We start from the raw sequence: 19496 nt of genomic DNA on the forward strand, positions 1-19496 counted from the left end.
AGCCCTTTGGGGAAGAAATTGTTCCTATTATCCAATTTAAACCTCCCCTGGCACAACCTGAGGCCATCTCCTCTTGTCCTGTCCCTTGTTACTTGGGAAATGAGACCAGTGTTGCTTCATTCATCTCATTGCTAAGAATCCTGGTGGTATTTCTGTTTTCATCAAACAGAAATTACTGTGTAAGAGTTAAAACTTTCTGCTCCTTGCCGGTTGATGCAGCAGATCTATCCACATCAGTGTAGACACAAGGGAATATTTTTTCAGACTGGTGTGCAAGGCTACCTTAGGGAAGCCCCTTGATAAAGCGAACTCACAGGCTGCACAAAACCGACGTGCCTTTCCTTGTCTCAATTCCAACCGTGGTCTCTTGTTTACTCAGGTGGTGCTGGGCACCCTGGCATGGACGAGAACCTCTGCAAGATCTGCATGGACGCACCCATTGACTGTGTCCTGCTAGAATGTGGCCACATGGTGACTTGTACCAAGTGCGGGAAGCGGATGAGCGAGTGTCCCATCTGCAGGCAGTACGTCATACGGGCTGTCCATGTCTTTAAGTCCTAAGTGTGCATAAGGAAGACTGGTGATGCCTTAAAGCCTCATCTGCTGTTAGAGAAACAGTCAAAATCACTACGAATCGCTAGGTCGGAGATTGGCATATGGACCCCATTGGAAGCTGGAACTGAGGGAAGGATGAAGCCTGGGGAAAACTGCTCTTACTTAAGCCACGCCTGGCTGTGCTCTTCCCACTATAGTGCTTTACACCACAGTGCCTGGACTCCTTGGAGCTTATTGCCAGCAGCAGACACAGAAATTGTTATCAACCTACGTTCTAGAATAACTTGATCCGCTTGCGCTGGGGATAGATGGATGCTTGGCTTTCCACCACACAGATCAGATGCAGAGCATTTGGATTTTCCCTTGAATAATAAACCAGAGGTGGACTGAGGTCTCAAAGTTACATTTGTTTTGCTGCTTAGGCTGTACACCCAGCACCAACTTTATTTTTCAGAGAGTAAAATTTTACAGTGCTTGTTGGTTTGATGTTTTTTTTGGTTTTTTTCTAAATTAATTTAATGTTAAATTCTTATGCTTGCAGGACAGGCAGCCAGCCTCTGATTTCTGTATTCAGAATAAGCATAATTCTAGCTTAGTGCAATTATGGGAAAATGTATAATTTCATTTGAAGATAACTTTGTGTTATTGAAAAATTGAAGGGGAGCGAGACTCTGTGAACCATGCAGCCTTACCGTGAGTGGTGGTGGTTTTCTGTTTACATGTCAGTGAGATGGAGATTTCTAGTTTGACTGTTGTTGATTCCTTTGACTTCGCAGGCTTCCTTACAGGACCTGCCAGCAATTGTTTGAAAACTGAGCTGACTTCACTCGGTTAAGCTACGAATCTAAGGCTTAAGTCTTTAGTGAGGAAAACACCTCGAGCAGTAAAGATTTCATTGCTACACAATCATATTTAAGTATAGCTGACTTCTTTTAGAGGGGAGGCATGAAAGAAAACCTTGATCTCCCTTGAATCACCAAGATGAGTGATCATCATTGCAGGTGCTTCTGTTTACTAATCAGCTTCCCCTTTGCTCAGTTGTACAGCCCTATTATATTCAGATTGGTTATCAAAAGCAATTTATTTTGTGTTCTTTCTGCTTGTGAGGGGGGGAATAGGAGACTCTGTGGTCTGATATGTGACAATTAAGAGCCCTTACAGCTGCCCTCACAAACAGCCTTGCTAGAGCAAATCATAATTGGTCTATTTTTCCCTTTGTGACCTGCAAGTGTTCAGCCCATTGGGCTGGTAACACACCTACGTTTCAGAATCTTGATGCCTTAAGTTTTCAGCCACTGGGGGACTGTGTATTTATTTCAAGTTGTTATGAAGTTGAGTACCTACTCCTGCAGGATTTTTCCTGTCCAGCTTTCCCCTTTCTGGGGGATGATCAGCTGCCAGCAGAGGAACAGCATAAAAAACAAGCGTCCACTTCCGGAGTAGTGGAAATGCAGTTCCAGAAATGATCACCAAAGCCATCTGCTTTTGCAGTGAGTAGTAATTGATGCTAACAGCAAATGGAGCTTGTGTAATCTTTAACATGGAATATTGCATGAGTAGCAGCTCGTTTCTCAAGTGGCACAGAGTGGAGGTCTCTGCAAATCAATAAAGCACTTAAGATGAAGAAATCTGTCACTCAGCAGAACCTCTGCACTATTGAGGTGGTCTCAGAACCCCACAAAAAAACAACAGCTGCTGAGGTTTATTGAATGAAAAATACTGAGTTTTACCTCTCTCCCTGTTCAGGTTGTTCTCTAATCTCTGGCTTAAAGTTTAACAGCTTCCAGCATGAGAACAGTACTGGTACAATTCAATGCATCATGTTTAGAAAAACCAAACCTGCAGGTAAGCAGTAACTGTATTTACTCTCCAAGAGGTTCACAGGGACCTCTTTAAGGGGTCCAGAATACACATGCAAAGTGTTGAACAGCCTCATTTAGTAAATTCACTGTGAAAATTCATGTCATAGTTTTCAATAAGCTCAGGGCTGGGGAATTTAGCAGGAAGATTATTCCCCTGTGGACAGATGTACTTTTACTTGTAGAGAGTAGGCTTATTTTCTACAGCAGATAAATCAAACTGCAGAGCAATGCCTGAAATTTTCAGAATGAGAAGATATACCCACCATGTGACTCCAAAATGTGCTTTCTGAAGGGAGGATGCTCTTTTTTCCCCCTGACTACAGAGTTTCCCTTGCAAGGAGGGATTCTTTCCTTATGGGTGTGATTGAGTTGTTTTTAAAGGGAAGATAAAAATCTGGAGGTAAACAGATTAATGATCTAAAGGAATATAATGATCTGAACTAATAAAGTAAATGGAAATATTTATGTGCTTTATGTATACTGTACATAGTTTAAATATTTTAAAAGTTAATATTCTACTTGAAAGGGCATGTTATTCTCTATTAAATCCTCTTGGTACTATGATGGTTAAACTTACTAGTTTTGGTACAGAAATTTGGTTTATAATTTTATAATAAAGCTGAAATGTGATTTAGTTAACCTTGTTTTCTGACTCTGTTACCAACAGGCCAGGATAAAACAAGGATCCTACAGCTGCTGCTGAACTTCAGCCACAAAAGGCTTGGGATACAGGTTCTTAAATACCATTAGTGGGTGGGGTACAAGTACAGAAGAGGTTGATGGAAGAAAGTCAACTGAAAACACTAAGTTTTTAGCAGTACCATCTTAACTTTGTGAAGATTACAAAGGGGACAGCACACTCTGTACCCTGGAGACAAGTGGAACCAGTAAACTGGTCAACTCACTTTTCCTTTCACAATATACACATGCACTTGACTACTCATGCAGAGTTATTCAGCAAATGCATGTTGTCATTTGCAAAATAAGTTAAAATGACCACCAATTTATAAAATCTAGCTTCCATATTTCACTAGTATTCAAGTACTTGCAACAGTTTTGAACAACTTTGCTCAACTATCCTGAAAGATCCAGATGGCAGAGTTCCTTTCTCAGCTTTTACTTGTTGAAACATGAGTGGCAGAACATGAGTAACATATTTTAGAAAACACACACTCTAAGAAGAGGTTTAGACAATGCTGCTCTAATGGAGGCCTATTTGGTGTCCTCCTTTAATATGAAACCCACAGCAGAGGTGTAAACTGCTACTGCATCCAGACTTGTGCTGAACGTTAGAAGAAAGAAAAGAGGAAAGAAAAGTCAAGCCAGGGGAAGGACGTGTGTCCTTCGTGTGAACTGTCACCACGAAGCAAAACTACCCTGGCACTACAGCCAATAGTTTCACATATTTGGATTTTGTGGTCTGTTTTCCTGTCCAGGCAGAGAATAACCTTCGGAAAATAAGTCCTGACAGCAAAGAAGAAACTGCTTCAGTTTTATTTCTTTATCTATAAAAATACCCAAACTTTAAAAACCCAAGGGGACTAAACCAGCACCTAGATAGTGCAGTGGTCTACATTATGGGCAGAAAAATTGGATTCAGCACCGACATTTCTTCAGGGAGTTGTTTTAATTAATTCCATATGGTTCCTATGGATCTTTATAGCTACTTCGGATGGATCTTGGGCATTTTATTTCTATCCACAGAGGAATCTCAGCATTTCTTCCACCTACCTAGTCCTCGGGTGTTGTGAAGCCAGGTGAGCCGCCCCCCCATTGCTAGCACGGGGCTACCAGTCTCCGTTTCCGGATGCATTTCCAGATCCAGTCGGGAGACACACGCATAGCACCAGGATTGTCATCAATGTCCCCTATCACGTGTGTTGCTGAGGCCGTGTCAAACTCTGGCACAAGATCCCCATCATATGCTATAAAGTACCGCCGGATTTTGTCAAAGTCCTTCACGGAGGGTGACAGGTACAGCTTCACACCAGTGAATATGTCCAGCAGCGTCTGCGTATTGTGAAAGGGGATGAGAAGCAGAGGTTGAGAAAAACATTGCACTGGTCTGGAAATTACAGTCAATTCTTTGAGGCATGAGTCCATTCGCAGTTCCCAAGGTTATCACACTAATCCTGTGCCTAATAACTGTAAATTGCTCTCTCTTGCTACTAAATCTTACACAAGAGCAACACCCATAGAGCTCCCCTGAAAGGCAGATGTTACAGCTGAGCAGCGCTTCCCTAGCAAAGGGGAATTATTAGTGCTGATGTGGTCCAGAAAACACGATCTTAATGTCTTTGTCTTTACAAAATGATGCTTCTTACTTAAAGTAGAACATACCCGCCCTGGGAGAGGACTTGCTGTTTACATCAAAATAGCTATGCCATGCTTATCAGGAAATGATAGCTCAGTGATTCTTAATCCACTCCTACAATTTGCTGCACAATGGTCTAGAAAGGACAGCTCCCTCCCTTGACAGCTCCCAACTCTTCCATATGCAGCAGGCAGGAGGAGCAGCTGCTCAGCGATCACCGTGCTTTGTGGAGCAGGACAAGGTTGGTGTGTGAACAGAGTATTGGCCTTGAGCACGACAAACCCGGTTATGCCAGCTCTGCTGACAGGAAAGAGCTGCCGCCTCCTTCACAACGGCGCTGCTTGCTGCTATTTCTGCCTTAACATTTCATTTTAACGTAGGGTGCTGCTATAGGAAGATTCTGCAGACTTTCCAGATGGAAGGCAAAAGTGAACAGACAACTGGAACTCCCTCAGCTTCCTCCCACCCCAAAGTGGTTGCTACCCAGCTGTCCGTACCTTTTTTCCATTGTCTTCCATCATCTCAGATGCTTTTCTCTTCTGACCTCGCTTCTCCTCTGATTTTTGAGGGGATTCAATGAGTGCTTTGTTCTCTAAAAACAGAAACTTGTCTCATTTGTGCTCTCTGTAGATATGGGTTGAGTATTAAAGTGGGGGGAGAAAAGTGAAGACAGTAAAAGGGAAAAGGCTTTTCTCCCTCTTTCTGAGAAGTCCATGAATTAGAAAGTAATCAGTAAAACAGGTTTGTCTACTGCAAATGGTGTGAGGCATCTTCCTGCCCTCATCTCCAGGATGCTGCTGTTCAACGTCCCTCCTTGCTGTCACCCCACCACCTTTTTGAGACTGTTCAGAAATTTCCTACAAGTTATTCCCCAGTGACAAAGTGATGGTGAAGCAAACTCATCTGACAACTTTGCAAATTGCAACCTGGAAATCCCCTCCATCCAGGTGCCCTGTTGCACAAATTTCATCCAAATAAAATGAAATACTGGTTCATGGCCAAAAATGTCTAACCAAAGGGCATGTGATATGCAGGAACAGGAGCAGCAGGTTTGCTGTTCAGTCTTACACAGTCTGCTAAGGACCTTCATCCAACACAATTAAAAGGGACTGCTGGCCCAGAGAAATCACTTCAAAGTAGTTTCGTTACAAACTACAACTGAGACTCCACTAAATTCAAGATATCTGTTCTAGGCAGCATATAATCTCAGAGAGCCTTATTGTCTAAATGAGTTGCTGAAGCACCAAGATAAAGAGCATCCTCAGTGCTGTTTCTGTCTTTTTCCAATCCCAGCACACCTCAGACCTGTGGCTGTTAAATCCATGCTCTGAATAAGAGAGACCAAAACAAGGGTCTGAACGGCTTTGCCCACTAACCCTGGCAAGCCCAAGAAAGCTGTCATGGGATCTTTGAGCATCTGACAGAAGACAAAGACCCAAACCCATCCTGTCCCAGACAGTGAGGCTCCTCTCCCTGAAAAGCATTATCTTACCTTCTGGCTTCTGGGCTTTTGCAGGTGACTTGCTCGGGGGAGTTTTAACAGTGCTGTGAGGTGTGGAAGACCTGGAATTTCCATCATTCTCTCCGCTGCTGCCAGCTGTGGACTCGTCTTCCTCCGCAGCAGCAACATGGAAATCAGCCTTCTCTTTGGAGAGTTGGTACAGCTCCTGTCCCACCAGAAACACAGCACTGCTATCAGGCACAGTGACAACTCAGGCATCAGACACAAGCCCTAACGCATGGTCTTGTTTCTTCCCTCCCAGAGTTGTCATTCATGTGCTTTTCCTTCTTTCTGCATCTCTTTGTAGCCATTTTCCTGTCAACTTTGTTCAAGCTCTCTCCGTTCCACCCAACTGCTTGACATTAAGGGCAGCCACACAAGGACCTACCAAAGCCACGTTCATATCATCTGCTACAGAGCAAGACAGACAAACTCTTCAGAGCCTGATCCCCTAGCCTGAAAAATGAACAGTGCCCACTGCTCACTCAGGGAATAGTCTGTCTGAAGTGGGTATTTTACCTTTCTCTCCCCTACCTGCACAGGGAGCCTGGAGAATTCCTGGGCTAAATCTCTCCTTGCTTCCATGGCATAATAAGCACAGTCCAAATGACAAGAACTAGACCGAGCACAGAGCTCATAGACGGCTGACTTAGTGCTGGGCACAGCAGCAAGCCAACCGGTTTCTATCTGTTAAGGAGATGTAGCAGCTGTGTGGGGCACGGGCAGCACCAGGCCAGGCTCCCCTCACTTCCCTGGTGCCTCCCCATTCTCAGCAATTATCGGGAAACCAAATGACCATAAACACTTTAAAGGTCACCCCTTTCAGGAAGGACAGTTCCGCACCATGAAAGCTGTTACAAGAGCTGACACTACTAGCTGCCAGCACAGACTTTCCTGAAAGTGCACAACAGCTTCGGAGACTCGAGAAGCCCCGTGAAAGAATAATATTCACATCAAAATAATCCAGCAAGCAGCCTGAGCCTAGAATAAATGAGAAATGGAACATGCCAACCCAGCTACCAGCCAGCAGGTATCTTCACCACATGCCCTGCTATCAGAATTTGGCTTTTTAAATACTGAGTGTTGTCAGAACTCATTCTCGAACGTGCTGCACAGATACTGTGTTAATTCACCTTCAGCTGCTGGAGGTTGGTGGCTGTCTTCCAGTCTTTGTCATCTCGAATGCGGGTGCAGCGAGGGAAGCGAATGGAGATCCCGTCTGCAGTGTGGGCTTCAGCTTTAGAGAATTCAGCCCCTGTGATCTCCCACACTGGCGCTTTCTAAACACAGCATTGAGGAAGCCACGTCACATTCTTGTGTTCTCTCATGAACTAATTTTATTGTGTTTCTCTTCTTGTGCAACAACCCCCCTCCCAGCACAGAGTTCCATATACACAAACCAAACTTCTCACTCATATTAATTAGAAAGACTTATATTCTTATTTCAGTGAGTCAGAGATCTTTAATATATAATGTTAATCTCTAAATAACACCTTTCCTATCAGACATACAAGGCACAAAGCAAACTGATAAACTGCATAATACAACAGCAACTTTTGGGTTGCAGTTGTGCTTCAACTGTTCTAAGTCAGATGTTTCATGCCTCAAATTTAAAATAAGTTCACTTCTGGAAGGGATTTAATGGGCAAGAATACTTCCCAAAATGCTGCGGGTATTATTTCTTCATGAAGTTCTTAGCCTTACATGCATTTGCAAGGTTCAGAGATAAAAACTTGCACTTAATTTCCTGTTCCACGTATGAAGACTAATCTTGTAAGAGAGACAATTTGTACACTTAAATGAAATCTAGTAGATTGCTACATCAGGGCTGGAAAAGATAGTTAAATGACTATGACAGCACTTACCTTTGGATCTGGGACAATGAAGTCTGGGTAGTAGATTTTGTTAATTTTTAGCCACCTTGGAATTTTACTGGGATCCTATCAATATAAAGCAGAAAACCACAATGATAGGACTGACTTATGATCACAGATCAACTTATTCCCACAAAAGAGGTTTCTGAAAGATAATAATAGTAACGAGCACATAGCTATGACATTGCCTTTGTATGGATGACACGTCCTTTAGCCTGCAGTGCAAGGTGCACTGATCTGCAGCACTTTCTCTTATCTAGAGAATCAGAAAAATTACCTGTAACACAGCTCTCAATTACTGTCATTCTGTATGTAAAACAATAACATTGTTGCTCCAACCGTGATTCACATAAAACGACCTTTTTTAAAGACTATATAATCTTGATGCAAATGGCCTTTGGAAGGTCAAGTAAATACTAAATTTCAGCTCTCTGTTTATATGCCAAGTCTTGAAAAAATAAGAGTCCTCACCTAAATAAGTCACTCACAAAGCATCTTAATTCCAACATGTCAGGTTATTTGGCCACAAGAAAATCATCTGATTTGAGCATTTCTCACCCACAGCCCCATCTAGTGATGGTCTTCACCAATCACAATATGCCCCCAAAAAAATAAAAGGTACTTGCTCTCCTCTTCCCAATAAACCTTTCTTAGCAGGAAACAGATGGTGCTTGGCTTCCCATTCAGTGTCTGAGCACAAATCTTCAGGAGCCAGCTGCATGTACATCTCATTTGTGTCAGAGCAGTTGATCTGATTTAACTCTAATTGAGCCTCTATTCATTCCCAGCAGAGCACTTCAATTCTGCATTTAGGCAGCACCTCAACCGCAGCTCAGTGTGAAGGCGGCTTTTACCGACCTGTTTGCTGAGCTTTCCTCTGGTCGCCTCCATGCCAGAGCCCATCTCACCTTGCTGATCTTCACCATGTCCAGCTCTGTCTGCAGACGCGCCAAGGTGGCATCATCGTGGCCACCGGAACACTTGGTCACAGTGCACCACTTCTCACTCTTGGGATCGTAGCAGCCCATGAGGAAGATGGACATCATCCCACCTGCAGGAGGGGACAAGCAGCATGGTTTGCATCTTCTACGGAATAAGCCACAGCTTTTCAAAACGTAAAAGAATGAACCAAACCCCTTTTCCATCTGCAGGAGACAAAGGGCCTCGGGCTTGTAATGGCTTTACAGCATCAGTTCCCACATACGTAGCTGAATGGAGCCTCTACACTGCACAAGAGCCGAGCCCAAGACCTAAGGTTTTGCTGTGCAAACTAACTCACAGCAAACTCACAGCACAGGCTGCAGTAGACAGTCCCTGACTGCTCCAGCCAGTCTCATTCTGGTAGGAGACCAACTGCTACAGGAGGCCTGGGATGGGAAAAAGATTGAGAGTATTCTGAACTGACAGATCTCTGACTTAAACCATCTCCACAGACTTACCTTTACTGCCTTGTCCGTAGAAAGCTCCCAGCACCACCAAGTCTGCTGTGTCCGCCATTGCACCCTCATTTAGGTAGTCCTTTTTCACTTTCAGCCAATGCCGTTTTCCTGGTTCATAATTACTCTGTGCAAAACAAGGCAAGAACAAGTGAGAGAGGAGCTCACCTGGTGGACAGCTGTCTCCCCAAATAGCCCTTGTTTTTATCCAACCCAGCGCTACAAGAGCACAGCAGTGCTCAGATAAGAAGCAATTTGCATTGGATGTCAGCACTGACAAGAACCCAGGGATGTTTCAAGGGGCTTCAGCCACAGACCTCTGTTGTTATTCCCCAGTTCCCAGCATACACCAGTGAAGAGTAAATGTGAACCTGCCTTTAGGTCTTTCAACACAAGTCCTTCCAGTCCCTCACGGATGACTCGGGTGATCATATCTGCCAGATCTGAAGCTTTCTGCAAAGGAAAGGAATCGTGTTTAGCTCAAGGCTGTCAGAGGGCTGCGGTCTTCAGGCTTTCTATTTAGAGCAGTGGCGCACTAAAAATAAAAGCAGCTGCAGAGAGATGAATGGGTAATTTCATAAAATAGTTTTCCATAGAGACTCCCATGTGTTCTCTTTGCTGTACATCCAGTGACTAAGCTTGGAATATGTCCCAATGGAAGGGTCAGTTGGTTCAATACTCCTCAGAGACGAGGTAGCTGCACTGATTCTGTCCTGAGTATGTCCCTCATGTGCAAGATCAGATTTTCTCAGCCAGCAGTGCCTGCTTACTTCTCTGTGCAACCACCAACTTCTTCCCAAAATGCTTTCTCTGCCCCACATGTCCAAGCATTCTCCACTAAAACCAAGGTGCTACAGAAACCAGTAGCAGCGGGGAAAAATAATAGGATATGTGGTTTCTGCATAACAAAAGAAAAACCAAGCTGCTGTCTAAACGCAGTTTTAGCACTCAGGATGTATCTGGGCTGTGTGGCACTTGAAGCTGCCAGTTTGGAAACTGGAAGCCATCCAGCTCCAATCACACTTCAGTCTTCTCTACACAGCTCAGCACTGCACAGTACAGACTAAGTAACAACAGGCTTTAACTCCTCTTAACAATGTCAAAGTTAAAATGTCTACAAAATAATTAGGAAGCCAAAAAAAGAGAGACATGCAAGTTCAGTCTACACTGAAGCAGCTGTAGCCAAGACAAGCCAGGAAAACAGGCACAGCCCTCTTGAACAACATTAGCTCAAGAAATCTTGCACACGCAACCATTTTGACAGGCAGGGAATTGCTGGGTTTGCAGCCTTAATCATAGAGAAGGCCACGTGGTAAAGCAGCAGCAAACATCCAGAGTGCAATCTCCGAGATCCCCATGTGTGCTATTGTAATGTGGAACTCACCGTGACGTGCTTCATCTCCGAGAAGAGGATCCGGTTCGGGATTTCAACCATGTTATCATGGAGAAATTTACGGCGCTCACACAGAGGCCTAAACCAAGGTATGGATAATTAAGGACAAGCAAGCAATTTCCACATGAAATACCAGTCATGTGAACATTGAGAAAAGCTATTTAAATAATTAAATTATTTATCCTACAGCGTTCCACAAAGGCCAATTAATTCTTACTTTCCTCCAGGAAGGTATAAAACAGAAATTTTGTGTTTATGGTCCATTTAGTTTCAGAGGTGGCTATGAAACCTGTTTAGCTAAAATGCAGTTATTCCTGATATTTTGGAACTGTAGAGCAAGACAGAGCTCCGCAGTTACACTCTTTAGCACAGCACGAATCCTCCCATGTGCTCTTGATTTTAGGGGGGTAAATGCCAGCCTTAATATGCAACATGAACTGCTCCCTCCGCAGCGGTTGTGTATTCCAGCATGTTCACCTAGGGAAACCTGACAGGCTCCTCTCAGGCCGTGCCAGACACATACCTGTCCATCAGGCTGACGTCATTGAAGTAGATGCAATCAAACACAAACAAACAAACGTTGGCATCTTGGAAAGCAGCTTTCTGAAAGACAATTAACATCAATGAAAAGAAATCTGCCCTTGTAGCGAGCAGCAACATGGAGTTTTAGAAAAATAACAGAAACAAAGGATGTATTTTTATCTCTATAATCTTTTAATTATAGACAGCTTAGGCCTTTTCTAAAAGACAGAAATATTCTGAGAATTAAGATTTAGACTGAATGTGTCAAAGCACAAACTGAAGAGATAAAACATGCTAATTTCCCAGTGACAGTGAAATAACGCCACAAATATTAATGACTTTGGGCAATGTAACATCCGTCACTACTACTGCAACAAAAAACCAACAAGCATTCCAGAGACTTCAGATTAATGGCTGCTTTAAGTTAAAGCACTTACAGTTTAATTTTCATTTTACTGGCCTCTTCCTCACCACCATTTAATCGAGACATAAGCACTACATAATATTTATGTGGACTAAATACTCTCTGCCTCATTCTGGTCTTCCAATCTGCCCTACACTGCTACGAGCAATGAAATGCAATGACAGAATTACAAGATTTTCAATGGGTTTTTTTAATATTTATCTTGAGATGAAGTGTTATTACTGTCCTGCTGGTGATTCAATTAATATCAAATCTATCATATTAGAGCACCTTTTCATTAATATCAGCTTTCTCAGGGATCTTACTTTTTCCCCAATTGCTCTAGTCAGGACCAGCTCTCCTAAATTATCCTGTGGTAACAGATTGCATGCTGGTGTGTTTAAGTCAGTAGAATAATGCCTCCAACAACAACAAAGTTGGTTGTTTTGTTTTGTTTTTTACCTTGTGCACACCGAGAGTCCCAAAAGGAAGTGGCTTGCCAGTTTTGTTATCGATCAGAAGAACTTCCGAGTCCAGGATCATGCTTTGCCCACCAGGGAAAGCCTGGGGGATGAAGTCCTTAAAGTGGGCTACCTTAGGAAAAAATTAAAGAAAACTACATGTCTACTGGCTGAAGAGATGGACTCACTGCAATGCAGACGCTTTCATGTCTGAGGCACCTGTAGGCATATTTGCAGTGGTTTTATTTTCTACTGTGGTATGGACAGCACAGTTTACAAATAGAAAAAGGAATCTTGAACAAATATAACCAAGTCACCCAACTGGCATCAAGCCTCCCAAATGCAGTGCATAAAGAGGACTCTAAGGCAGACAGCTTGAGTGTCAAGCTCTGAATGTTCACCAAAACTGACAATTCTATTAAACGTTGCTTTTCCAGATTCCAATTATCTACATAAATTAAAACATAAGATATATCCCCTGCCTCTAGAAAATATTAAATCCAGTCGTGTTTATAGAGGAGCTAGCAGAACATAAGAGACAATCTCTAGGTGCTTACTTTGTGAGGGAGGACTGGTTTGAGGCTTCTGCTGAAGTAGCTGAAATGATCTCCATTTTTATGGACCTGCACCCGCTCGCCATCATATTTGATCTCTGCATACATGCCATTTGGGCACTTCTTCATGGCATAATCGATCGACTTGCAAGCTTCAGCCTTAGAAAGGTGGACAGAAAACAAAATGGCATCATACATAAAAATCAGCACTGCACTTTCTGCTAGCTCATACTACAGTCACTTATATGTCTACTGATTGTCCTCCGACAGTACATGAGAACTCCATCTCCTGCCAGACTGACAGTTACCATTGCGGGAAGTCAACATACCAGCATGGGCTGGACCGGGGTCATCAGAGACGCCTGCACGCTCAGGGTCCGCTTCAGCCCCGGCATCTTCTCAGCCTCCTGCTGGTTCTTCAGCACTCGCTCCACCACATCCTGGAGGTTGCGTGATGCTTTGAACGCCTCGTAAGCATTGGGATCCAAAGCATCCAACCTTTAGGAAATGGAAGGAAACATGATCAATCTCAGCTCTCCTGCTCCTGGCTTATGAAGCTAATGCCCACTTCTGGTTTTATCTCACAGTGAAAGGTAAGACTTACACGTGCTTTGCTCCAGCATTCATTTTCAAGTCATGCTTGATTAGCCTGATGATGCATTTCAGGTCATTACCCGTACATCTGAAACACGAGAGAAGATAAAGAGATGGTAGACACTTAACTGAATTACTTTCCAGCTGAAAAAAGAAACTGATTCAGGCATCTGTAAAAGAAAGGTCCTCCCCTTCTGTAGGGTTTAAATGCAAATGAGGACACATGTTGCCAGTGAGATCTCAGAGGCACAAGAGAATATCCAATAGGATTTTTAGCATCTTTGTTTGGATACCAAAATTAATTCTGTCTCAGTGTTGATGTACCTTCCAAAATTCACTTAACGCATCAAGAGTAAGTGATAGTAACATCCTCAGCCTCTGATCAACACAAACTGAGACACACCAAGAATCTTCAACATGTCTAATTGCCCTGAAGGCTTTTCCCAACATACCTAAGAACAGCAACTTAATTAACAGCTAAGTACCATTGAGGTAGTTTTGCAAGTCACTTGTTGAGTACTGATTGAACAGTGTCTTGACAGACAAGGATGAAATTCTCTGGCATGAACAGGAGCCACATGTTCTCCACTGCTTGTCAGCCATCAAGGTGTCTTAACCAAACCACTAATTGTGGCTTGTAGATGTTAAGTTCAGTCTCTGTGGCTTATGATTTGCTTTTCACCTCTGCTGGCTTGTGATTTGTAGATAACTGCTCCTGCTTTTAGGGAAAACCTTCAGAGACCCACTGCTTTCCTTACCTGCGAGTAATCTGCTGCAGCACACTTTGCTGGTCGTCTTCCTTAGTAAGCTTTGACAGCCGGAACAGGAATTCATCTACCTCTTGGATGGTCAGGAGACTTTTGGCTGCTGGAGGACAAGTCTTGCTCTGTTCGAAGAAGAGGCGTATGGTCTCGGAAACATCTCCCTGTCTCCAAAAACAAAATAAGGGTGTGGATTGGAGCTGTGGTTAGAGAATGGGGATGCCACTGGAGATTCAGTGTGGTTCTAAAAAGTAGGATAAAGGCACAGGAATGATCCTGGGATTGCATGAAGGAATTTGAATCACATATTAGAAAAAAGCTGCCATGACACCAAATAAAGCTTCTCAACTATTTCATTTGCAAAAAAGGTATGTAAAAGTACCAGTATCACCTCATTGCTCTACTTTTCACTGCTGCAGCATCACAGACTCATTTCCTCAGGATGAATCCACTTGTAAACCCAAGGATCTGAAACAGTCAGTGATGTCAGTAGAATGCAGTGTATACCAAGGCAATAAAGAGAGGTGAAATATTTCGCTTCACTATCTAATTCACTCATTTTCTCCATCTTGCAATGAATCAGAAGTGTGCATAGCCAGTTACCAACTCCTGCATACAGGAATTAAACACACACATCTGAGCACTTGCAATTGTACGAGCAGAGTTTAATTGTATGAAACAACTTCAGCTCACAGTAACAGATCTGTTAACTGAATCACAGTTTTTGATATGTGATGTTACAAAAAAGTAATAGAAATTATTTACACAGGAATACGCTAGACAAAGCACTTTAGACAAAGCTGATGCAGCCCAACTTGCCTAGATATTTTAGTCTTGCTTTCTAAACCTTGCAGGTGAGTTCATGTCTTGTTTCTGTTCAAACATTATTTTCTAAAGATTCCAGATGGCAGAAAGTGCTATGAAAACTGCTAAAGAAAAAAAGAAATAAAAATCACCGACTCCCATTCTATCAGTCAAGCTAATAATCTTTTAAATAGTGGTTTAAAAAAATTACAGAATTTCCACACCAAGGGACTGAACAGCAGAAATTAATAGAACTGCTATCTGTCCTCACCTGTTCGAGGTCTCGGACCATTTCTTCTTGGTTGCAGTTAAAAATCCTACTAAACAGCTTTACAATCTGCTTATCATTCAAGTTGTAAACAATTTTAATGACTCCTGGTAACAGCAGCTTAATGGTCAGGTAGACGTCACCATGAAAACCATCTGGAAAAAAAAAAAGACAGGCCATTAGAAACTGTCACAGTTCATTTTCATGCACAGGCTCTGGTTGGTTGTGCCTATTAGCATGACCCTGGGAAAAAAAATCCACAGCTGGGGCTTCCTCTTCCCACCATGCTGTCCTGCTCCACATGAAATGAGATTTCTTAGGGGAAATACCCACAACTGTCTTCCAAATCTGATGTCAGCACTAAGTATGGCAGCACCTACAAACATTCCCCATGATCCTAAACTGAGACATTCTTATCTGAATTTGTCATTTAGATAAATAGTTCACTTTGCAAACATCCTCTCCATAGTTCAGGAATCATCATAGCACACAGCTTCGACTACACAACTATCGGATTTTATTTCACTCCCGCTTTTGAAGGTTGATTTTGTGAGGGCTTTTGTATGCTGAGAATGCTGAGCAGGAATCATACCTCCTCCAGATCCCTTCTTCAGGAAATCCTGGATGATCTGCGTCTTCACGTTGTAGCTGGGCTTTTCAGCGACCATGGCACAGAGCTTCCTGAACTCTCGCAGCAAGCAGTCCTTGTGCTTTGGATCGCACTGTTTTGCAGAGAGGCTAGACTTGTGGGAAGAGTTTGCAGAGACATCTTCTGAATTTTTTGGCTTGGCTGCATCAAAGACATAAGAAGTTGCTTATTTAACAAGTACAATATGGTGCAAATTTTGAAGTTGAAGCTACCTCTGCTTGGCAAGCTGCAAAGAACAATCCCAGTATGCTGGCAAAGCTTCAGAACTGAATAACGTGTGCTGCGCCAAAAATTGTGACTTTAAATTTTAATTACCATTTAAAAAAAAATCTAAACTATTTTTTAATTAGCTTTGCTTTTCCCAGTACACCAGTATTTTCTGGACCTGAATTTTATGAGACAAATATGACTAAACCTTGATGAAAAGGAATTCCTGCTGGCTGATGCTTCTCTTTTATTTTTACTTTATAAGTCTTTGCCCTTCACAGCAAGATGTTTTCCTCAGATTACTTCTGAAATGGGGGAAAAAAATGTCCCTATCCCCTCTTTTCTCTTATAATACATCCCTACACATTCTCATCATTTTGGCTGTATGTATGTAGCAACTTGTGCTCTGGGTGTTCAGAACCACATGTGTGTGCCAGGTCCCACTGTGCTCACGCACCGACTGTCCCACTGGCAGCTGCTCCTCCAGACAAGCTGCTGAGGAATAACCATCCTCCCCTTCCACAAACACCACAACTGGGGACCCCTCACAAGCAATTTTTTACAGATTTTGAGCTCCACATGGGATATCTTCAGTCTTTACCTTCACAGTGTGATTGAAACTGACCAACGGACTAAGGCAGTAGAGGAGTCAGCCTGACAATGTGGGTTACTGCAAAAATTCGTTCCCTTGGGAATACTAGAAACTCAAACATCAATTCTTTCAAGCCTAAGAAAACACTAACAATCTTTAACAAAGCACATTTAGAAAAAGTAATTAAAATTAAACCATCTTCTAGAGAAAAAAATCTACTGATCTGAGTGAAGTTAAAACTACTCTGATGCTGATATTATAGAAGAGAAGGATTTACCACAATCAGTTTCTTAAGTCCTACCTGTAAATCCAGAGAACTTCTTGGGTGAGGGAGTGATGAGAGCTAATGGATCTTTTGTAGTTAATTGTCCTGTGGCAGTGAGCTTAGCCTGGACTATCACTTTTTTCTTCGGTGTACTTCCAGCCTTGGAATTAGCTTCTGTAAAACAGCAAGGTTCAAACCAGCAGTCAGAAATAATCTCATATATCCCTTAATATATTATGTAAGATATACTGCAACAAACGAGTCTTAAAAGAACTAGGATGGAAGAGAAGAAAAATGAGGGAACATTTTTTAGATAGCAAAAATTAAAAACTACATAATTTACTAAAGATTATGGATAAAAAGCTGAAAACTGAAAATAACTGATGCTTCCTACTGGGATTTATCTGAATGTGAATTAAACCACCTAGACCTCCTTCATAATCAGTTGTGAAAAATGTATTAAGAAGTGCTATTGTAGAAGTGACTACTTCTTCCCTTTCCTATGGTGCTGAGACACAGGTCTGAGCAGCGCTGCCCACTGTGTCACTGGCTCATACCAACACATCCGTGAGGATTTTGGCTGCGTGGCAATCGGTGGCATAAATAGAAAATGAGTAAAGCAGAAAAATGACACAGGTGCTGCTTCATGTCTTACCTGAGATGTGCTTGTTGATTAACTCCTTCTCCCCATCTTGTAACTCCTCCCATCCTTCCAAGTCTGTGATGTCTTCGATTTTCTTGGTGGTGGCCCGGGCCTTCTCTAGCTTCTCAAATATGCACTTCACATGGTACCATTCTTTCATGTCCCCACCAGACTCGGTGAAAGGATTGGGAACGATCTTTCCAATGCGCACCATTCCCTTCACGATCTTCTCTTTGCACTTCTTGCAGCCTGCCGTGCCGCGCTTGGCATAGTCCACGCAGTACCTCTGCTCTGCCATGTCCTCTGCGGCTGTACAAGCTCGGCGAAGCCAGATGTTCAAAAGCCTAGAGAAATGGCAAATGCCAGCACCAGCGCTCTGGTTTCTGCCTGCAGACTGGAGAGATACAGCCCGTAACAGCAGCTGGTGCCAGGGACTGGGGCTGGCCCTGGGGAGTTCTTGGCAAAGGTGGGTTCTTGGCAGGGAGACCCGTACGTGTGGGGAGAAAAGTCCTTTGACCCCGTGGAGTGTCCAGGCAGCCTGTGCGAGAGTCCTGCAGCCCCTGCACATCCAGCCTGCTCCGTGTGTGCTGCAGGTGAGAGAGGAGACACTGAGCAACCCTGGCTGAAGAAGACTGAGGGAGCTGGGTCTCTTTAGCTTGGAGAAGAGGAGACTGAGGGGTGACCTCGTTAATGGTTATAAATATGCAAAGGGTGAGTATCAGGAGGATGGAGCCAGGCTGTTCTCAGTGACAACGAATGACAGGACAAGGGACAATGGATACAAACTGGAAGACAGGAGGTTACATTTAAATATGAAAAGAAACTTCTCAGTGAGGGTGATGCAGCCTGCACTAGGCTGCCCAGGGAGATTGCGGAGCCTCCTACGCTGGAGACATTCAAAACACACTTGGTTCCTGTGTAACCTCATCTGGGTGCTCCTGCTCCAGCAAGGGGATTGGACTGGATGAGCTTTCGAGGTCCCTTCCAGTCCCTGACATTCTGTGATTCTGCCTGCGGGGTCCTCGGCGCCCTCAGGCCTTCGCCCTCCCCCAGGCCTGTCTCACCGACACCCGGTCCCGGCACCCCGAGCCCGTCCGCCCTGCCCCGATCCTCCCCACACCCGCACCACAGCCCCTCATCACCCTCAGGCTCCTCAGCCCCTTCTCCCCTTACACACGAGCCCCGGCCCCCCCAAGGCCGCTTTCCCGCCCTGGCCCAATCGCAGCCTCCCGCCAATACACACCCCCGCCCTTCCCACCGCCGCCACCGAGATAAAGGCCTCACCGAGATCTTCACGGTGCCGCCATCCCGCTCTCACCCCCGGTCGGCGGACCCGGGCCCCTCCAGTCCCGGCTTTAGGCCGGAGCCGCCGCCACAAACGCGCCTTTAACCGCGGGCTTCCGGGGGGCAGCGCGCATGCGCGTCGCTCCCCGCCCCACCTCTTCCGCCCGCCGTTGGCGCCCGGGTCGTGCGCGTGCGCGGAGCGCCCGTGCAGGCGGCTGGCCCCGCCCACGAGCGCGGGGCGGGTCTCGTGCCGCGTACCGCCACGCGCCTTCGCGTGCGAGCGTCTTCCCGCCGCTGGCGCGCGCGAGGCGATGTCGCGGTGTCGTCGCCGCCGCCCTCGCGGTTTTGAGGTGATGTCGTGTTCCCGGCCGCCAAAATCGGCCTTCCGAGAGCACTGCGTCAAGTGTGGGGCAGGTCTGAAGGAACGTGCCATCCCTGGCTTCAGCGCTTTGGTCTTCCCAGAGTGCTGCGCTGTGTGAGTGCAGGTCTGAGGCACTTACTGTGTCACCTGGCCTTCAAAGTCAGCTCTCCACGAGTGCTGTGTGGTGTTCATG

At 44.4% G+C, this 19496-nt stretch overlaps 2 protein-coding genes across 7 annotated transcripts in view; one reads left to right on the forward strand and one right to left on the reverse strand.

The window, feature by feature from the left end:
* RFFL (ring finger and FYVE like domain containing E3 ubiquitin protein ligase) overlaps positions 1-3056 on the forward strand; it is a 29034-nt gene extending 25978 nt beyond the window's left edge. For all 6 annotated transcript variants that reach the window (XM_071817023.1, XM_065853048.2, XM_065853051.2 and 3 more), the window contains one exon: positions 380-3056. In XM_071817023.1, the coding sequence (XP_071673124.1) occupies positions 380-561 (182 nt within the window). In that variant the 3' untranslated portion in view covers positions 562-3056. The remainder of the gene's footprint in view (positions 1-379) is intronic.
* An 833-nt stretch (positions 3057-3889) lies between these two features.
* On the reverse strand, positions 3890-19082 carry LIG3 (DNA ligase 3). Its single transcript, XM_065853047.2, has 20 exons — positions 18943-19082; positions 17671-18245; positions 17052-17189; positions 15895-16092; positions 15306-15457; positions 14228-14394; positions 13480-13557; positions 13205-13373; positions 12879-13034; positions 12323-12454; positions 11459-11538; positions 10927-11014; positions 9918-9995; positions 9546-9669; positions 9015-9157; positions 8098-8172; positions 7366-7512; positions 6224-6398; positions 5229-5323; positions 3890-4427 (listed from the first exon to the last, which is right to left on the reverse strand). Exons 2-20 carry the CDS (start codon positions 18224-18226, stop codon positions 4194-4196), a joined length of 2985 nt encoding a protein of 994 aa, XP_065709119.1. The 5' UTR covers positions 18227-18245; positions 18943-19082; the 3' UTR covers positions 3890-4193.
* Positions 19083-19496: the final 414 nt, after the last annotated feature.

The sequence above is a fragment of the Patagioenas fasciata genome, chromosome 19 (genome assembly GCF_037038585.1).
Source record: "Patagioenas fasciata isolate bPatFas1 chromosome 19, bPatFas1.hap1, whole genome shotgun sequence".
NCBI classification, from domain to species: Eukaryota; Metazoa; Chordata; class Aves; order Columbiformes; family Columbidae; genus Patagioenas; species Patagioenas fasciata.

What these genes read in the sequence shown, in the direction of transcription:
- LIG3 (XM_065853047.2), bottom strand. Translation starts at nt 18,226, where the DNA reads ATGTGCAGGGGCTGCAGGACTCTCGCACAGGCTGCCTGGACACTCCAC. An exon ending in CTGCAGCAGATTACTCGCAG is followed by an intron (nt 13,558 to 14,227) that starts GTAAGGAAAGCA and finishes CTCGTGTTTCAG; the next exon opens with ATGTACGGGTAATGACCTGA. An exon ending in GGACTCTCGGTGTGCACAAG is followed by an intron (nt 11,539 to 12,322) that starts GTAAAAAACAAA and finishes ATTGTCTTTCAG; the next exon opens with AAAGCTGCTTTCCAAGATGC.